This window comes from Lissotriton vulgaris, chromosome 6, assembly GCF_964263255.1.
Source record: "Lissotriton vulgaris chromosome 6, aLisVul1.2, whole genome shotgun sequence".
NCBI classification, from domain to species: domain Eukaryota; kingdom Metazoa; phylum Chordata; class Amphibia; order Caudata; family Salamandridae; genus Lissotriton; species Lissotriton vulgaris.
Window position 1 is genome coordinate 1,628,467,014 of NC_141694.1, and position 19,202 is coordinate 1,628,486,215.

The window sequence follows — 19,202 nt, forward strand, 5'->3', positions numbered from 1 at the left end:
TTTTGGACCAATCCGCAGTCTTTGACACCGTGAGTCATTCTGTCCTTAGGCAATGTATAGTGGAGATAGGGATCTGTGGTTTTGATTTTGATCTTCTGTGCTCTTTTCTTACAAGAGAGAGCAATCGATTATACTTGAAGATTTCACCCTGAACCTTTCTCTTTGCCTTGTGGGGTTCCGCAAGGGACGTCATTGAGCCCTACGTTATTTAATATTTATGTGGCCCCTCTTGGAAAGCTAAAAAGGTCCTTTGGTTCTCCTACGCTGATAAACACTCAAATCAGTGTCAATCTCAGGTTACATGGACGAAGCGGCATTTTGTTTTAACAACTGCCTGCTAGCCATTGATAGCTGGATGAGTAGTCATTGTCTTAAATTAATTTAGAAGAAACTGAGGTGTTCCTTTTTGGTAGCCACAGACTCTCTAAACCCCCTTCCATACCGGTATCCAAAGTGAGGAATTTAGGGTTAATTTTCTACTCAAATCTGTTTAACCGATGCGACTAACAAGCTCATATCTTCCTGCTTTTTCATGTTAAAAAAAACTGAAGAAAATCATGTCTTTTATTCCTTTTGATTTACAAAAACAGTGATTATATCGCTGGTCTTGGCGAAATTATATCACTGCAATGCCCTTCATATGGGCATGCAGCAAGGCTCTCTAAGTAAACTGCAGAGGGTACAGAATGCTGTGGTTCGCCTTCTCAAGAACATCCAGAAGTTTGACTCCGCACACAAAGCACTCCATAATATAGGTCCAGAATATATACAGACAAAATTCTCTTGGTATATCCCTGAGAGATATCTTAGATCTACATTGTCTAGAACATTGATGGTACCCAAGATTCAGAAGGAGTCTTGGTGGGTCGGGGAGGGGGGAGAAGTTTCATCTACTCCACCTGTCAGCTATGAAACCAGCTCCACTGGCACCTCAGAAGCCAGTCGAATCTGACGATTTTTAGAAAACATCTGGTTTATTTCCGCTCCTTCTTTAGATTCTGACTTTTGTTCTTTTAGTGCAGAATTCTTTCAGACTCCAGCACAAGACACCCTCTGGCATATGCAGTGCTTTACTAATATCAAATATAGGTTTCGTCGTGCTTATAATTGGTTGAGTGTTTCCTTCAACTGTTAAAGTCACTGCACTATTTTTCTTCTTTTTTGTGTGGTAATCCTCATTTAGCACTCAATGGGAGTGCATGTCTGTCTGTCAGCTTCCATCACATTGGGACAATCAATGCTGGTAAACAACAAGCTTTGGAAAATTAAGACTGATTGAATTTGCCAAATGCTTATTGTGCTTAAATGTTAGAAGTTTTTCGTCTCCAATGCTAGCACAGCTCTGAGTGGAGTAAAGAGTGAAGGCCATGTCACCGCGAAGGAGCTTAACTAATTCCACCCTGAGTATTGATGTATCCTTGTAACCACTCTGCCGTCCCCACTTTTCACTCAAAGATTTGGAGTACCCTACATGTGATGATGCATAACTGAGGGGAGGGTTAGTGTTAACAGTGGGATATTACAGCTCAGAGGAAGTAGTGTGGTGAAGATTGAAGCACATGCTGGTCTTTCCAATTACTATCCTACTACGGTCTTGGTGAAAATGAGGGGGTTTAGACCTAGGTTTTGCCCCCATTTGACCCAGAGTCAATCTTTAGCTTCTTGGAGATGGAAAGAGAAGTCATTGATACATACCATAATACCTGAGCAATCGATAACTAAAGTTAACTTGCTTGTTTTGTATTTTTGATCAAGTTCATTCATGGTTAATTTGACAGATTAGACTGCAAGAAGACAACATTTTCAACACTGAAGCCTTCAAAACTTCCCTAATAGAATCAGAACTACTCTAATTTTTTTTAGCCTAAAGGCCTAACTTCCAAGGCCCCCACTTTCCATGACAAGCCGTTTTGCTGCAATACGTGCTAAGTGTTGAAATTGTGTCTGTGTGGTTTTAAAATGATCAACCACATTGATTCTGCATTGACAAAGTAGCAGTTGAAATTACTGTTTTACTTATTAGCATAGTTATAAAGTTTCTTCAAATTAAATCTAAATTAAGATAGTGTTGTTGGCCCACTTTAGCTTGTTGTTCAACTTTCAACACCTAGCAGCTATTAGATCTCGCTACTTGCAAAATGTTGCTGTGTATGCTATTTGCATTCTACAGCATTTTATTTTTCATACATTTACGTGTTGAATTATTACCCATCATGTGGCTGGGAATACCTAGTAATTTAAAAGAGCAGAAGGCTGTTTTAAAATGGTCATGAGACCAGCAACAGTGTTAGTTTAGTAGCACATTGACCTCTTTGGAATCAACCAAAATTTCAGCCAATGAGGCAAAAGTGCTGCGCTCTCTACTCCTCCTAAAGGCTATCATAGCTCAGGTTTCTATCGCACACCAGTATGTGAGGGAGTCCCTAGTCAGAGCTCAAATATCTTTAACCTCACAGTGATTGGATTCAGACTTGGATTGGTTTTCATTAGCTTCAGTCAGCTCTAGATTTACCTTTTGAACCTAGGGCACCTGGCCCAGGGGGTCACTTCCAAATGCCACTGTGGTAGAGAAAAAACAGGAGACAAGATCTCTCAACAAGTCCTGTTCTGATTGTGGACAAAAGATAATTTTTATTTACGAGCCACACAATTAGTGAATTGTTTGCCATTATCCTTTTTATAGATCTTTCCTTTGTGGCGTATGCAAGGCTTTTCCCTCAAAGTACTTAAGGAAAGGTGGCTGGCCTTTTCTCTTCTTGACAAGAGTAAGTCCTGCAGGCATTTGGAGGTTTGGTCCTCTGTTACTGTTTTTATATTGTGATTCTTTTAATATTTCAGTGCTGCTATTCTTGCGTTGTTGCATATTGGGAGGGGGGGCTATTAAGGCTGCTATTAATATTACTGCTGCCAACCTTTAAAACTACTTACTGTGATCGCTGCGATCTTGCCCCGGTCCGCCGCAGCTGTGTGCTGTTTGTGCGGAGGGCATTGGATCACGAAGTCGGTTCCGGCACACAGAGCCGGGTTAGGATCCCCTACTTTCGGTGGTGCGTGGTCTAGCTTCTCCGCCACCACAATATATAAGTGCAGAGGGAAGCACGCTCAGCGGACGAGCGCAGCGGGCGTGACGATGGCGCGCCAAAGGCAAGCCTATCTGCTCCCGTCCGCGCCCCGGATGTGCCCAGGGCCAGTTATGCTGCTAGTTTTGACCCAGGTGTCGTGGTGGGGCGGCGCACTTACAACCAAGCAGAATTGCTATCTTTAGATCTGGTCACACACGAAGGGCATAAACGATGCAATACCATCTTAGATCTTGCCGGGGGGTGTCCTAGCTGTAGCTTCCACTTTGCTACCAAACTCGCCAATGTGGGCACTGCAGGCATTGGTACTGCTCGTCCTGTCCACTGCGTTTGATACTGTGGATCACACCATATTAGCGGATAGAATGGCAGAGGCAGGCCTGAAGGGCACGGCCCTGGATGATTTCATTCCTAAGGGATCACACCCAGTCCGGTAGGCTGGCATCCTTTAATTCAGCTAGGGTCAATATACCACCTGTGGTGTTCCTCAAGACTCATCCCTTCCCCCCCCCCCCACATGTTCAACATTTATATCTGCCCCCTGATTTATTCCCTCCAAAGCGGGGGAGTGAAGGTATACAACTATGAAGATGACATGCAGTTGAAATACCTGATAGACAAGACGGAGGAATCTAAGGCCTTCTTCCAAAATATCATACTTTTTATTAAAGACTGGATGAGTCACAACCATCTTAAATTAAACTCTGACAAAACCAAAAGTCATTTCTAATAACAGACTCCATCATTGGACGCCAGGACACTGGCCAGCTGCATTGGGCACCCCACCTATTCCTAAGTACTCTGTCTAACGTCTGGGGATCAAAATCAATGCATGCTTCTCCATTCATGAACAGAGCAGTCTGGTCACTTCCAAGTGCGTTTATCATCGAAGGACTTTCAAGAATATCGAGATTTTTTTACTAGGGACGCAAGCATGGTGATCATGCTGGCTTTGTTTATGTCCAGGCTGGATTACGCCAATGCTATCTATTTGGGTCTCCCTGCCAATCAAACCCATAGATTGCAGCTGATTCAGAATCAGGCGTCCAGATTAGTTTTCCAGCAACGGAGACACTGTCATACTAAGCCACTAATGAAGCAGCTTCACTGGCTTCCTGTGACCCAGCGGTCTATGTTTAAGACAGGCTGCATGATTTTCAGGCTGCATGATTTTCAACGCACACCACGAGACGGGCCCTAAATTTATCTCCACAAAGATTTAATGGTACCTTCCCAAACGGAATCTCAGATCAGCCTCAATGAATATGCTGACTATCCCTAGATTTAAGCTTAAGAGAATGGGGAGTTCCCGTTTCTCTGTACTCGGCCCAAAACTCTAGAATTCCCAACCGATTGATATCAGACTAACGTCTGATTACATTGGTTTCAGGAAAAAACGTATAACTTGGCTGTTCACCCAGGCCTACTGTTAGAATATACTTCAGGACAGTTCTCCTATCTCCGATAGCGCCAAAAGACCTTTCGGTTAACCAGCGCTTAATAAATCCCCCAAACATTAACGTAAAAATAACACTGTAATACCCTCTGAGCACAATGTGACCACAATGTTGAAAAGTGTATAAAATGTTGCTTTAACCCCTTCCATGCGGCCGCGATTCCCCTGGTGTGCTGTAAACAACACGAGCAGATGCGGGCCGTGACGAACCCCAGCCGTCATCAGCACACGAGCACCGTAGTGCATGACGGCTGGGGTTCGTCATCAGCATGGAAGGGGTTAAGTTACCTTTAGATTTGGTGTGTTGGCAGTCTTGGAGTGGTACAGGTATACCAAATAACACTGTAATACCATTTGAGCACAATGTGACCACCAATGTTGAAAAGTGTATAAAATAACATTCCAATATGGCTACCTGCTACCATTGGCATTGCCGAGTCTCCTGCTGCAAATATGAGCACTAGCAACGCTAAGACGGTAGCTAACAAGCATTGTCAATGTGATACTGTTTGCGTTTGCCATTGTTTTTATATTTTGTTGTTGAATGTAGGCTAGAAACTACTGCAAGGGCCAATTTGTTTTACTTTAGCAATCTTGTATTTTTTAATACCCTGGTAATTTTACCGGAGTTAAAATTTAAATGCTTCAAAGTTTAATTCAAACTTCATGAACACCAGTAAAGCACCCATTTGACTACTGGAATTTATTATGTTTAATCAGATTCTGATAATTCCAGACGAGGACCCTTCTGCTGCTGTTAGACTAATATTTAAAGATTCTTAGTATCTCTGAATTGTCTTTTGAGTCTTTACCTACATCACTTGGAACTCTTTCAGTATATTAAAACCTCACAGACATGTCTTTCCATGTGAAGTGGCCAGAAGGTGGCCCTAATGTGCTGGAATCATTTACTTAGTAAACCCAAGGATTATTCATTGGTTTAATCCAGGATAGGCATTACACAAAAAGGGAAAACAATAAAACGATTTCATTGTTAATCTTTTCAAGTGTCCATAGTTCGAGTACTTGTTGTACACACTTAAGCAATAAATCAAAACTGGTCATATTTTTGCTCATGTTTTGTTAGAATCATCTGTATGATTACTTTCTACCATTTGTATGCCCTTAATAGAAGGTTTGGAGCCTGGGCACTATTTCCGTATCAAATGAGCGATGTATCATTATCTCTTTTAAAACACATCTTTGGAAATTTCTTTTCAGACCTGGGTTGAAAGTAGACATACGAAGATAGTGAAGCATACCTCTCCATGTTAAGCAAGCGGTGTTGATTATGCAAGTCCTCACATATAATGTATAGACAGTAAGCATGCTATGAAACAGGTGAAGAATTTGGGCACAAGACATCCCTCCTACCTCTTGAGCCATTCTGTTTCATTCCACTTCACTGTTAACCTTTTTTGATTTCTGCAGACCTGTTTGTTGCTAGGGAAACTAGGCTGCAAATCAGCAGTCGCAGCTGAGCACACTGAGATTAATTCTGCTTGTTTTGTTATTTATATTTTGTTTTACAAAAAAAATGATTTGTCTCAATTTTATTGTGGTATGAGCAGAATACATAGAAATGCATAGTTTCGTGTAAGGAATGCTTTTTCTTTTGTCCACTACAGTTGTGTTCGTAGAATGATTACATGACATTTGTAGAATGCCTCCTAAAGCAGATTGTGTCATTTAAAACACTAAAGTAGCTCAAATGTATAGTGCAGAATAAGGGCTTTGCAGATTCCTGCTGTTTGCTTTAATAGACATCATATCTCCGATTTGTTTGCAAACCTCATTTTTTACTGATGCATTTCTTTCCTTTGCACTTTTCTCACAATTGTTTTAAAACAATAATACGTAACCAATTGGCCACTAAATACCAGACACTTTGGCACACTTGGTATTAGCTTTACAATCCTAATGCATTAACTGTCCACAACCCAGCTGCCTCTCCTATCGACTTAATTCTCGTCTTTGACACTGTACAGAACTCCGGTGTCTTTTAGCTAGGTTTGCGCCATAGAAATACCATGTGCAGACATACATACATAAGACCTCTCCATAAAGCTGTGCTTAGTGGTTGGAAGGATAGTCACATAGATCACATTTTCCTCGAATGTTGTGAGATAAGCATAAGGGTAACACCTGCAAATTCAGAGTTAAAGACACTGACCCTGAAACTGTTTAGTTTAAAGAACATAGGGCTCGATTCGCAAAGAAAGCCACAAAATTACAAGCAAGTATCTCCACCTCCTAGAAGACGTCATTTTCACACTTGTTTTAATTCACTCATGTCCACAGACGCATGACTGGAGTGCTGTGCTAGACACAGGTTCCACTCATTTTTCTTGGAAGAACTTGTGACATTCCCATTGGAATCCTATTCTCGCTATGTGAAGTTCTCCATAGTGTGGAGCTCCACACGGGGAATTGGAATCTCCTGTGAAAACGTTTTTTTTCTCTGTGGGGAAAATGTTTCTGTGAAGAAAGCCATTCTCCTCCACCCTCACCAAATCTTGTGGTGATCCATTATCCTTCCCACTCTGGAAAATGATTTACATGATCATCCGGGCTTAGAGTAAAAGTCCTATTGTTTCAAGGGTTAAAAGAGGAATGAGCGAAGTATGTGAATGGGTGTTCACAAACATCCAAACTTTACCTATGCTTAGTACTCCAATGTTCCCACCCCTTGAGTGTGATATATGGGTGAAGAGAACTCTGTACACACAACAACAATCTTCACATATGTAAATGAGTTTATGCCTGCTAGAAATCTTTTGCAAATTTCTGGCAAGTGTAAAACTTGTAGATTTGGTTGTAAACCTATGTTTACGACCAAGTTAACCGCTTAACCTTTGTGAATTGGGGCATTTAGTGTTTGATAGTTTAACCAGGCCTTTGTATTTCATTATTCTTCGACGTTTGTTCTGTGACAACCTTGTTGCTTTCAAGAGAGTGGAAAGGTTTCATAAGTAATTATGCCATTCAAAATATTTCAGTTTGTCTCTTGTTCAGCAGTTAAGCAATGGGTATCAATATTGTGCTTGTACAATGTAATGGAGATAGAGGATGCATTTGTGGGGCAAAAAGAGGAAACCTACCATATTAGGATGGGGTTAGATTACAGTAAACTGGTAAAATGATATATAATCCTAAATTAATTTTATTTTTTTGTCAGTGTCTTCACCAAGTATGTGTCCTATCGACGCGATTTCCTTTCGAGGCAGTCTAATAGCTGGTTTTAAAAGGTAAGTGCAGAGATATTTATATGTCTTATCCACACAATAAAACAAAAGTGGTATGAATTACAGATTAAAATGTCTGTCAACTGAATGTTAACGTGTCATTTAAGTGAAGAAGTGTGGTGGTACCAAGTTCAGTAACTGAACTAAAGATTTCAGGACAATACTTGACGGTCATTTCTTTAAATTCAAACACATTGCAACATTGATTGTGCTTTTAAGTTTTAGAATGTATGTCCTTGCCTCACATCGAGGAGATTATGCTTGTAAAATCTTCTAAATTGTGTCATTTTTGCTTCTGGAACTTCATACTGAGTCCACATGGTAGATGAGTACAAAAATAAGAATTAAGTGTTGTAACTTATCTTTTGATTTTGTTTGTTTCTTTTGAATTGGCTTACAAATCAATACTTAGTTGACCTTAAAAACGAGCAGAGACATGTACGATAAGGCTGACCCAAAAACAACATTTATCTGGGATACTGGGATTTTGAATTCTGCTGCATGTTAATTTGAGTTCACAAAAGTCGATTGTAACATTATTTTACAAGTGCTGGTTGTTTCAAACTCACATAGACTACAAGACTAAAATATTTTGGCAGTGTTGGTTTGTGGATGATTGTGTCACAGCTATTTTAAATCTCGATCAACATCTGTTTGATTGTGGATGTGTTTTGTTTTATTTGAATTGTATTTTTATTCTGTTTTTTCTGTACTATTTACATGGTGATTTATTCGCTATTATTTTTTATTACATTGTCTTTTTTCCCATCTGCTATTGTTCGATTGTTGACATATCAACGATTAACCTGGAAGCAAACTGGAGCAAAAACAAGTTTAGAACAATTCTATTCATGAGAAACATGTATACGATACTTGTACTTGTGAATGTACTGAAATATTCATGACTTTGTGTCTTGGCACACTTCTGATAGCTATTCAGGAGGATAATTGTTCACTTATTTATGACTTACTTTCTTATGTACTACTTATTATGATGATTTGCAAGTGGCTTTCCGCCTGTATTATGAACTATCTGTTTGCAACAATGAGGTTATGTTGATGAAAGGGAGTGTATGATCGTGTTAGCAAATCTCTCACGCGTTTGTCATTTTTTATTTAAATTTGTGAATATGATATTTGGAGATACATGAGAACGTTTTCTGAAACTTCAAAGATAGTGGCTTAAGTCGTTTCCTGGAACTGCACTAAAACACTGCCTAAGTGTTTTTAAACAGATGCGTGCTGTGTTGTTCACGTTCAGCTTATTTTTGTATTTATGAGCGGGGTTGACAAATTCATCAAACGTTTATATATTTGGGAGATTATTGTGCTAATTATATAAAGAGATTAGGTACATTGAATTTATCTATAAAGCTTCTTTCTTTCAGTGGGACTTAACAAGCTTCGATGGCAGCTTGCTGAATAATATGAAGCTAAGCTTCATTTTGGATAATGAATTAAATATCAACTTCTGATTTACCATAAAAACAAAATTTGAGGATTTACAATTTTATTGTTGCATGTGTAAATGGGAAGTGACTCTTAAATAGCATTTAGAAATGATACTTGTTAGGTTTTTACCATTAGAAACACTTAAGATCTTTTCAATACTGTGTCATCTAGGTCAAGTATACTACTTCTGAGACCGTTGGTATCTGGCTAGTTTCCAAACTGAGCTCTTCAATCCAGCCATCAAGATCTGGAAATTGTTCCTAGGTTTAGGAAGACTCGCCAGGGTGGCCAGGCATTTGCTTTCTTTGGCCCTAAGCTCTGGAATCATTTGCCACATTCACTGAGAGCCTGTAAATCGCTCACAGTTTTTCTTGAAGCAGCTAAAAACCTGGCTGTTTCCTTCTCTATAACTTGTACTGTGAGTACTGCTCATCCTCTGTTTGTTGTGGAGGGTAGTGCTGCAAAACGTTTTTAGGTCTCGCCTGCTAATGCGCTTGCGCATTGCTGGCGAGAGATATAGGGGCTTAACCAGAGCTTAACCAAATGGGCGATTTCATGCAGTGCCCGTGAAAAATGGGTGCACGCATCAAAGCCACCAGCCTCCCTCCCACAGGCATCCCCCAGCGTGCGCTCTGCCTCAATCATTTCTCCTCCCCTAATTATTCACGGCCGGCCGGCCGGCCGTACTTTCACTTTCACGGCCGCCAGGCCGTGTCTCGCGTTTACTTGAAAACACGTTTGCAAGTTTCCCTTCTGAAAGCCTCGCCTGGTGTTACACTTATTTTAAACTTTTGTTTGTTTTCACTCTCCTCTGGTTGTTTACAAAGTGCGTCTTTCTTCTCTGCTGTGCGCCCCCGCGCTAATTCAAGACTTTTCTCGTAACTGTCTTTTTTTTTGTTTGTTTTAATAGTAGGACCGCTACGTGTGTATGTCTTTGTTTCCATGCTCCAGGGGTTGCTTGCTTACCTCCCGTGTCCTTTCTTTGTTTTTATGCTGGATTTAGCAGTAACCGAGGAGCCGGTGAGATTTCCATTCTATCCTTCTTCTATTTTCGATCTCGCTGCCTATCTCCGTCTCTCCCTACCCTTCTCTCACCCCCGTTTCCCTTGTTTCCACTGGTGGTACAACTCTCTCCCTTTCTGTTTTACTTCCCAGTGCCGCCAGGCCGTCTCTCGCGTTTCTCCTCCCCCCTCCCAGTGTACTTTTATTTTTTAAACTTGTTTACTTATACAAGCAATTTCCATCAACATGCAAGTGTACCTAGACAGTTACACTTCCTTGGTTTTGGTGGCTTACCTTCAGCCGCTTTCACAGTGCTGCTTTTCACGTTTTTTGGGGTGCATGTGAAATACACGTGTTTGCAGATTTGAAACAGTATGCGTTTTTTTACTTTTTATTGTATGCGTGAGCAGTTCCATATAAGAAAAGCAATGCCAGTGTTTTATATAGCCAGCAGGCATCCACTTATTAGCATATTGTACAACTTACGATAAAATTCAAACTGCCCCTTTTTTTACATGACCTTATAAGACCACCAGAAAATGGTGTTGCTTGTTTCATCTGATAATTACCCTCCAAGGCAGCACCGTGGTCTCGGGCTTAGTTGGCCTCAGTCAGGCACTGCACTTCTTTCACAGCCGCCAGGCTGTGTCTCGCATTTTTTCACTATTCTCTTCCCACCATTTGATGGGTCACCGTTTGCGGGCAGCAGCTAAACTCTCGTCTCCAGGGCTCACAGGGTCAGTATTTCTTCCATGCCCTTGGCGCCCCGTAACCTGTTTCTGTTTCTGACCACACCTGGTGTCAGAACTACCTTTCCCAGCACGCTTTGGGATTAGACCTTATTTCCCAGCACTCTTGGTGTCCTTCCGGTCAGCAACAATTTAACACAGACTGCAGGACGCTTTACTGCATGTACCGGTCCGGGCATCTGCCTATGGAGACAACAACTTCATACCTACGTGAGTACTTGGTGCACTGGTGGTTTTCACACCCACCGCCTTATATGGTTTTTATTGTTTTTTCCTTGGTATGCATTGCTTATCAGAGACCCCGCTCCGGCTAGTACCTCGCGGCTTTTCTCTTCTTTTTAAAGGCCCTATCTCCAGTCCTGGCCGTGAGCTCAGCCGTACCTCATACCTAAAACTTGTCGATACCAGCATCTTTTTCCTCCACAGGCCCCTGCAGCCCTCATGCTGTATTTTTTCATCTGATAATTACCCTCCCACACAGCAGCACTCAGCACCACCACAGCATCACTCAGCGCCACCACAGCATCACTCAGCGCCACCACTGCACTACTCAGCGCAACCACAGCATCACTCCGCGCAACCACAGCATCACTCCGCGCAACCACAGCATCTCTGAGCGCAACCACAGCATCACTCAGCACAACCACAGCATCACTCAGCACAACCACAGCATCACTCAGCACCACCACAGCATCACTCAGCACCACCACAGCATCACTCAACACCACCATAACATCACTTGGTCAAATATGTTCTCTCAATGTTTCAAGCTTTATTACAAATGACACAAAAAAAGTTAAATAATGCTATAGGTGTAACATTTGCAAATTCTAGAAATATTGGTATTTACAATAACAAAAATAATACATTTGCTATTATAAAAACATAAACATAAACTTAAAAAATTATTAATTTACAAGACCAATAGCTATAACTTTTCTAATGCGAGACCTATTGCATTTCCAATGCTTGTTTGGTAGCAATGTTATAGGCAGGGTAAACACAATCAACCCTTGTAGGCTTGGGCACTGTACGATTCAAGTCAAAAAATGCTACAAGGGACTTATTTTAGAATTATTCAGTGCGATTAGTGAGTTGTACCAAAGTAACACACTCGGTGGTATCCACAGGATAACAATCTTGCTGTACAATTGTAAATTAATTAATGGAAGGTTGAAGGAAAACAGAGCAAAAAGGGTTATATTTCAAACAAAGTTTTTACTACAAAAAAGGTTTGGGGAGATGAATACAAGCAAATCAATTTAAGCAAAAAGTTATGAACAAAGATAGACAATGTTTTCTCTATAGTTCATAACTCAACGCATCAACTCCTAATGAATGAGACAAACAACCAAAATTAATCAATAAAAAGTGGTTGTAAGTTCGTGCCACAAAACAACATTAAAGGAGATGATGAGGTGTCGACGTTTCGGTCTTGGCTGCAGTCGTCAATAAGACCATCATCAGGACGATGTTTGTTCAAATGCTGAAAAGAACTCCCTTAAAGTTTGAAAGTTAAGACCACATCCGTTAGTCTAAAAGAGGACCGGTTGTCAACAAATGAATTCTTAAGAATCGAAAGGTAAGACCACATCCGTTGGTCTAAGGAAGACTCGCTATCTAGTCAAGTCGAGGTTGCAATCCGTTCGTTTTGAAACAACAGCTCAATCGGCAAAAGTGTATCCTGACCCGTTCGTCTGTGAAACAGGATACACTTTTTGCCTTAGAATTGATGCTTCCTCCGCCTACTGTTATGATTAGAACTTATGAATATTATGTCAACATTAAAATAAAAACGTGTGACACTGTCCTATCAATAGACCCACATAACTATGCTTGCAATTTTAAATCCTAATAAATTAATACTGTTTTACCCTTAACCATGAAATGGATGTACTTATGCCAGTACAGTGGCATCTGGGTATACAAATTATGAAAAAGATGGCTGGTTGTTGTCTGGTAGCCTCCCCTTTAGTAGCAGCAGATGGTATAGCACCTGCTACTAGGTGGACGCGTTCAATCCTGCCCCCTTACAGACACACACTTGTGAACAGCAAAGCAGAACAAACAACTGCAAAGCCACTAGTTTGGAATTTTAGATGTCAAAGTGCTTATTAATTCTTTGGTACTTTTTATGCACTTAATAAACCTGCCAACATCTGCACAAGGCAAGCTGTAATCCAGTGGGAGATGGGAACGTTACCAATGTTTTGGAAAAGCTACCAATCACATTAAATGTGAGGGTGCAGTAGCACAGGATGTCATTAAGTGTCCCTTGAGAGCACTATTGGTCATATATAGTACTGCTCCCTGCAACATGGTTAGGTAAAGGATATGGCGCAGCGTTGAGAGCTGCCTACTGGTGTGCTGTGGATCTGTGTTAGTCTTCTATTGGCTCAACATGCTTAATTTCCCTAACCCATGACTAGGTGCGCTGTATAGATAAAAGCGTTTGTAAAGTAACAAAAAAACAAGCAAAACAGCAGTGGGCTCCGAGGGGTGGTGGGGGCCTGCAAACAGTGTTGTGGGAGGGGTGAGGGCGAGGCACAGGGAGATTAAGGAATATGAAGCAACAGAAGCAGTGTTGTGGGAGAGGGGAGGCAAGGGAAATAAATCCACCGCAAGCAAATTCTGCGACTGAAGTTTAATTGCACAAGTAAACAGAACAGTTAATGAGCAAAGAGGCAGGCCAAGTAAAAAAAGAGTTTTCTCGAAGTATAAATACCCTGATCATTAAGAACATATGTAAGAGGGGCAGTCTTTATGGGAGGATACAAAATTCCAAAAGATGGTACTACTAAGTTTATTCACCAATGAAAAGCCAGCATTTCTAAAGGTCTAAAGGACAACAACAGGAACCAATGAAAATATGGGTATTTTTTCAAGCCCATATCCTAGATATAGCATGGCTCGAAAAGACAGATCAAATGCTGCCTAGGCAAGACCTAAAAACAGGATAAGTGTGTACAGGAAAAGTGGGCGACACCCCTTTGAAGGCACCATATTATAGCCTATTGAGTAACCTTTAATCCTTGCCAAATGGAAATAAAAGAAGCTCACAGAAAGTAAAGGCACCCAACCGAATTGAGGGAGAGGAACGGGACAAAGGAATGGAACTGAGGCACAAAAGTATTAGAGACGCAGGAACCAGGTGTGTAGAGAAAGAGACGACGACAGAAGCAAGTGGGTGGCGGGGCAAGCAGAAGTAGAACCAGTGTGCGATGAGGAAGCATACAGATGGAATGATGAAAGAGAACAGGAATGGGGCATGCAATTAAGCAGATTGCCAAGATGAGTTTCATTGTCGAACCACACAAAACAAGCATCTGCTTGATCACAAAGCATGCAAAACCTCCAAAAAAAACACACACACACACACACACACACACACATATCCCTTCTATTAAGGGATATCATCCCACCAATTTATAAAATAAAAAAGTGTGCTATCACACCACTTTCCACTGCACACACCACATGGGTCCAGCTGACCCCAATATACAGCCATGTGCTTGGCAGACTGTGCACCACACAATATTGCTTCGATGCCCCAGGCACATAAAATCATCTTGCCACGTTAGGACATCAATCCGACACCACAACAGCCAATGGTACATGCATTACATATATCCACATCAAGTACCAAAACACTGTGTACGTTTATGCAAGTTGAATACTACACAACAGAGTTTAGAAATGTTCCACAACACACACACCATTAAAAAACAAAGTACAATAATGTGATGCTATGCACTCCACCACTATATGAGATTAAGATTGACAAAAGCTATCTGTAAGCCGAAACGAGTCTCTTCTCCTACCTCATGGGTTGAAGGTGTCCTGAAAAAATAAATCCATGCCGTACCCTAGCAAAGAGCCTGGAAATCCGCAACATTCTATTGGGAATAACTTTTGCGCCGGTGGATGAATCTTTGTGAATTTCTCAAAGAAGATGGCCCGTTACGCTCCACTCCTTCCCTGAAAGTGTTGGGGGGGGGGGGGATTCGTCAAGCGGGGGCCGAGAAAAAAGGGGGGTCCCAAAACGTGTTTTCCCCATGTTAATTTCCATAGGACGATTAGACACGGCTACAGCCCGAACCGCTGAACGGAATTACACCAAACTTGGCAAAATGGTAGGGACTGGTACGCAGTAGGGCCTTTTGTTGAAATGGTGTAAATCCCTCCAGTAGTTCCTGAGAAAATCAAGAGGAAAAATATATATATCTATAGCAGCTTACTGTAAGCTTACTGTACTCTGTACCTTTTCGAGCACAAGCTGAATGCTAATTGGCTGTCAACTGTCTGTCAACACTCCAAACCAGAAAGTGTTGGCAGTTCCTGGTTTGGGAGTGTTGACAGACAGTTGACAGCCAATTAGCATGCAGCTCGTGCTCGTAATGGTATGCGCATGATCCTCGGAGGATACGCGTACCCTACGCGCCCATAGATATATCTATGATTTTACTTTTGACTTTCTCAGGGACTACTGCACCATTTAACAAAAAGTGTGAACTGTTAACCAAACTCTACCTAGTTGCCAAATTTGGTGTAATTCCGTTCAGCAGTTCGGGCTGTAGCCGCGGCTAAATGCCCCTATGAAAAATTGCATGGGGAAAACACGTTTTTGGACCCACCTTTTTTCTCTGCCCCCGCTTTACAAATCACCCTGAAACTTTCAGGATAGGAGCAGAGCGCCCCATCTTCTTGGAAAATTTCGCAAAGATTCGTCAACCGGCGCCAAAGTTAGTCCAAATAGAATGTTGCGGGTTTCCTCTCGAAACTACGTCTTAACTATAACTACCTACTGGCGACCGCCAGTAGGTATTATATATAGTCATATTAGTTACAGGGTCGGGAGGGGCCAACTCATTAAATTGGTTTTCATTTCTCCAATCTTTGTGTGCATGCTCTGTTCCTTGAAGGATTTGTGATAATATATGGTTATCTAAAAGCATTAGTGGTGACTCTTCAACACGCACCACCAGTGTCTGGGCATGCCATCGGAACCACAAAGAAAAGAGGTGGTACTGGAGTACACAAGCTGGCAAGCCCTAGATTAAAAGTGGGAAGCGGAATAAGAGGCGCTAAGCCGAGTTGGAGGTAAGGACAAGTGCAGGGAGTCTGGCGACTCTTTGGGTGGGGACTTTGCCTTTACACGTTAAGCCTCCAGCCTCACTCAGGAAGCCATAAAAATCTGGTGCTGGGCACTGCACAAGCATTGCTTAGCAGTGAGGACTTGAGACCTTTATCTTTTTGATGAGAGTGCTACTCCCAACTTTGCCTTGAATGGCACACTGCCACCGGGTAAGGAGAGGCTTGCCTGCGTTAGTGCCCCTGGCTCAGGGGGTATGGTGGATTGGTGGTGCCTGAGCGCAAGTACAGAATAGCCACAAATAGACCTCCTGCAAGACGTATTGAACTTGGGCGACACAAGTAACCTATCCATGAAACTCTTCATCAATGGCCCTGTGGAAAACAAGGCTGTAGTGAGTTATCACGAGCCGGTGGTAAATGGAAAAGTTATACCCACTGACTGGATTATGCAGCATTAAAAGCGAAAGGATAGGGAGTGCCAGGAGCTATTTAAACTATTTTAAAAAAACGTTACGGTAGCAGTACTGCAGTCGCGAGATGGTACAGAGAGGTTAGAGGCCCGGCGGGTGCTGGAGACGCAATGGAAAGTGACTGTCGCCTCAACCAAGACCTTGACACACTAACCAGCCTACACGGTTACACCTTGCGACATAACAGCAGTGGAACCTATTAGTTCTCAAGTAAATGAAGGGGACAAAGTGAAGCCTAAAGGTCAGACCGTGACGCCTTCCCGAAACCCTCGCAAGCCGGGGGAACTGGAGGAGCAGCTGAACCATCTCTGAGGGCTATAATGGCTGCCATTAGTAACTTGAAAGACGTAGTAGAGACAAAAATAGACACCGTAACGGTGGAAGTGAACCAATCTGAACAGATTTATCGAACCTCTGAGAGAGTCACAATTGCTGAAATGCAAATCGCCTACCTCCAAACCACAATAAAACGCTTGGAGACCCAGGTACAAAAGCTCAACCACCAAACCACGACAATTTGATTTATTATTATTTGTATAGCGCTTGAATCACCCCATAGGGGGTATCTCAGCGCTCAGGACGTGCAATGAAAGTGGTGGCATTGGCTAGACTGAGAACAGAACAGTTTTCAGAGTTTTCCTAAACTTCAAGTGGTCAGGGCATTGTCTTGAGGCAAGAGGGAGTTGGTTCCATATGAGGGGGGCTTGAAGAGAGAAGGACTTTCCTCCAGTCCTTGACTTTTTCATTCTGGGAGTATAGAGGAGGGCTTTGGAATTCGAGCGTAGAGTCCGAAGTGGGGTGTATGGTTGTAGTCTCTCTGCCACATAGGCGGAGAGACTACAACAATGGCGATTTAAACTAGAAGACCATGAGGGTAGAGCTAGAAGGAATAATGTCAGAGTGGTGGGGGTCCCGGAGGAGGCAGAGGGCCCCAGCGTGGAGCTCTTTTTGGAGGATTTTGTTAACAAACTTCAACCCAAGAAGCTATCTAAGTTCTTCTCCATAGAGAGGGTACACAGAGCTCCAATCCTGCTTCCCAAGCCGGGAGCCCCCCCACAAGGACGATAATTGCACGACTCGTCAGTTATCTAGATTGTGACATCATCCCCCAGGTGGCCAGAGCCAAAGAGATTTCACCCAAATTGGATTTTCCTGAACTTCATTCTGCAGGTGCAGCGGTGGCGAAGGAGCTTCGAAGCGGCAAAGAGAGAACTCGACCATAGGGGCCTTAAGTACATGATGATGTTTCCAGTTAAGCTTAGAATCATAGTGGACGGTAAGACCTGCTATTTTGTTGACCCAGATGAAGTCTGGAAGTGGGTAGAGGAGTGTAATCCTGGAACTAGCAGCAGAGAAGGAGGAGGAACAAAGCAGGATCTAAATGATGTGGGCTAAGGACAGAAACACAGAGAACGAACAAACATTCAGGGGCGGGTGGGGGGTGCCATAATTGGGGACCACAGGAGATGCATCAAGGTTAAGAAGGTGGGACACGCATCCTTGATGAGTAGAAGAGGGGCGAATGGCAACATGGCTGCATAATGATAAGTTAATTTGGAAATGTATAAAAAAATAACGAGAGAGTTAGACATCTTTACAATGGGAGATATAAAGGGTTACATTTAAGCAGTAGATTTAGTGACGCGTCTCAGTGCTGAGACACCCCCATACAGTGTATTGATAAAGTTAAAGCTTTCGGGTGACAGGCGCTCTGCGGGTTGACTGGTTGGGTATGTGCAACCTATTTGGCAGGGAGGGGGGAGGTGGGACATATTTAGCAGTTAGAGGGGAATAGTTGTAGTGTTAATGTAGTTCTGATTAGTGCTCAGGAACAGACACAGAGAAGTTACATGTCTAAGCAAGCCAATAACCCACGTTATGTTCGACCCAGTGCGATATGGAGATGGCCAGGCGAGGAAAGAAAAGATCTTCCCAATGACATCCCCTGAGACCCCACGAGGGTCCATCACAATATGGTCCTGGAATGTTATTGGCCACAATAGCGGTATAAAGCGATCAATGGTGCTACAGTTCATTAAAAAACATGCACCGGACATAGTGTTGATTCAGAACACCCACCTCCTAAGTAATCAGTGTAGGGCACTGAATAGATATGGATGCACGCTGATGGCACACGCAGGCTACAACTCAGGATCTAGGGAGGTCAGAATATTATGCAGAGCATCATTTACATACATGCAAATACAGCAGTGATCTGACCAATTAGGCAGATATGTAGCGGTACATGGCCTATGGGAGGGGAAGACTCTAAACCAGTGCTTGGTACATGCCCCGCCGGGCCTACAAACAATGCCTTTTGATGCACTGGTTCCTTTGTTGCAAAGAAGGCAGAATAATAATGGGAGAACACATGAATGATATCGTCTCGCACAAACTGGACACCTTGAGGGGGTGGTGGCGGAGAGAAGGCCAGGCCCATTGAGTGAGTTAATTTGAACCATGGGACTGAGTGATGTCTGGAGGCATCAGCACTCTGGAATAAAGCAATACACACATACATCTGCATCACATGGGAGTCTTTCCAGACTTGATTACATTCTCACTCAAGCCGCCACCCTGGGCAGCGCACACAGCACGAGGGGTGTTGGACCCCAGACGGATGACATAACCCCCATCCCCCCCCCAACCCCCTC

General features: G+C 42.5%; 1 protein-coding gene across 1 annotated transcript in view; it reads left to right on the forward strand.

Annotated features, from left to right (window-relative positions):
- The window catches only part of LRPPRC (leucine rich pentatricopeptide repeat containing), a 675,215-nt gene that overhangs the window by 219,513 nt on the left and 436,500 nt on the right, over positions 1-19,202 (forward strand). Inside the window, exon 14 of the mRNA XM_086927797.1 lies at positions 7,715-7,784. Coding sequence (XP_086783923.1) covers positions 7,715-7,784 — 70 coding nt within the window. The remainder of the gene's footprint in view (positions 1-7,714; positions 7,785-19,202) is intronic.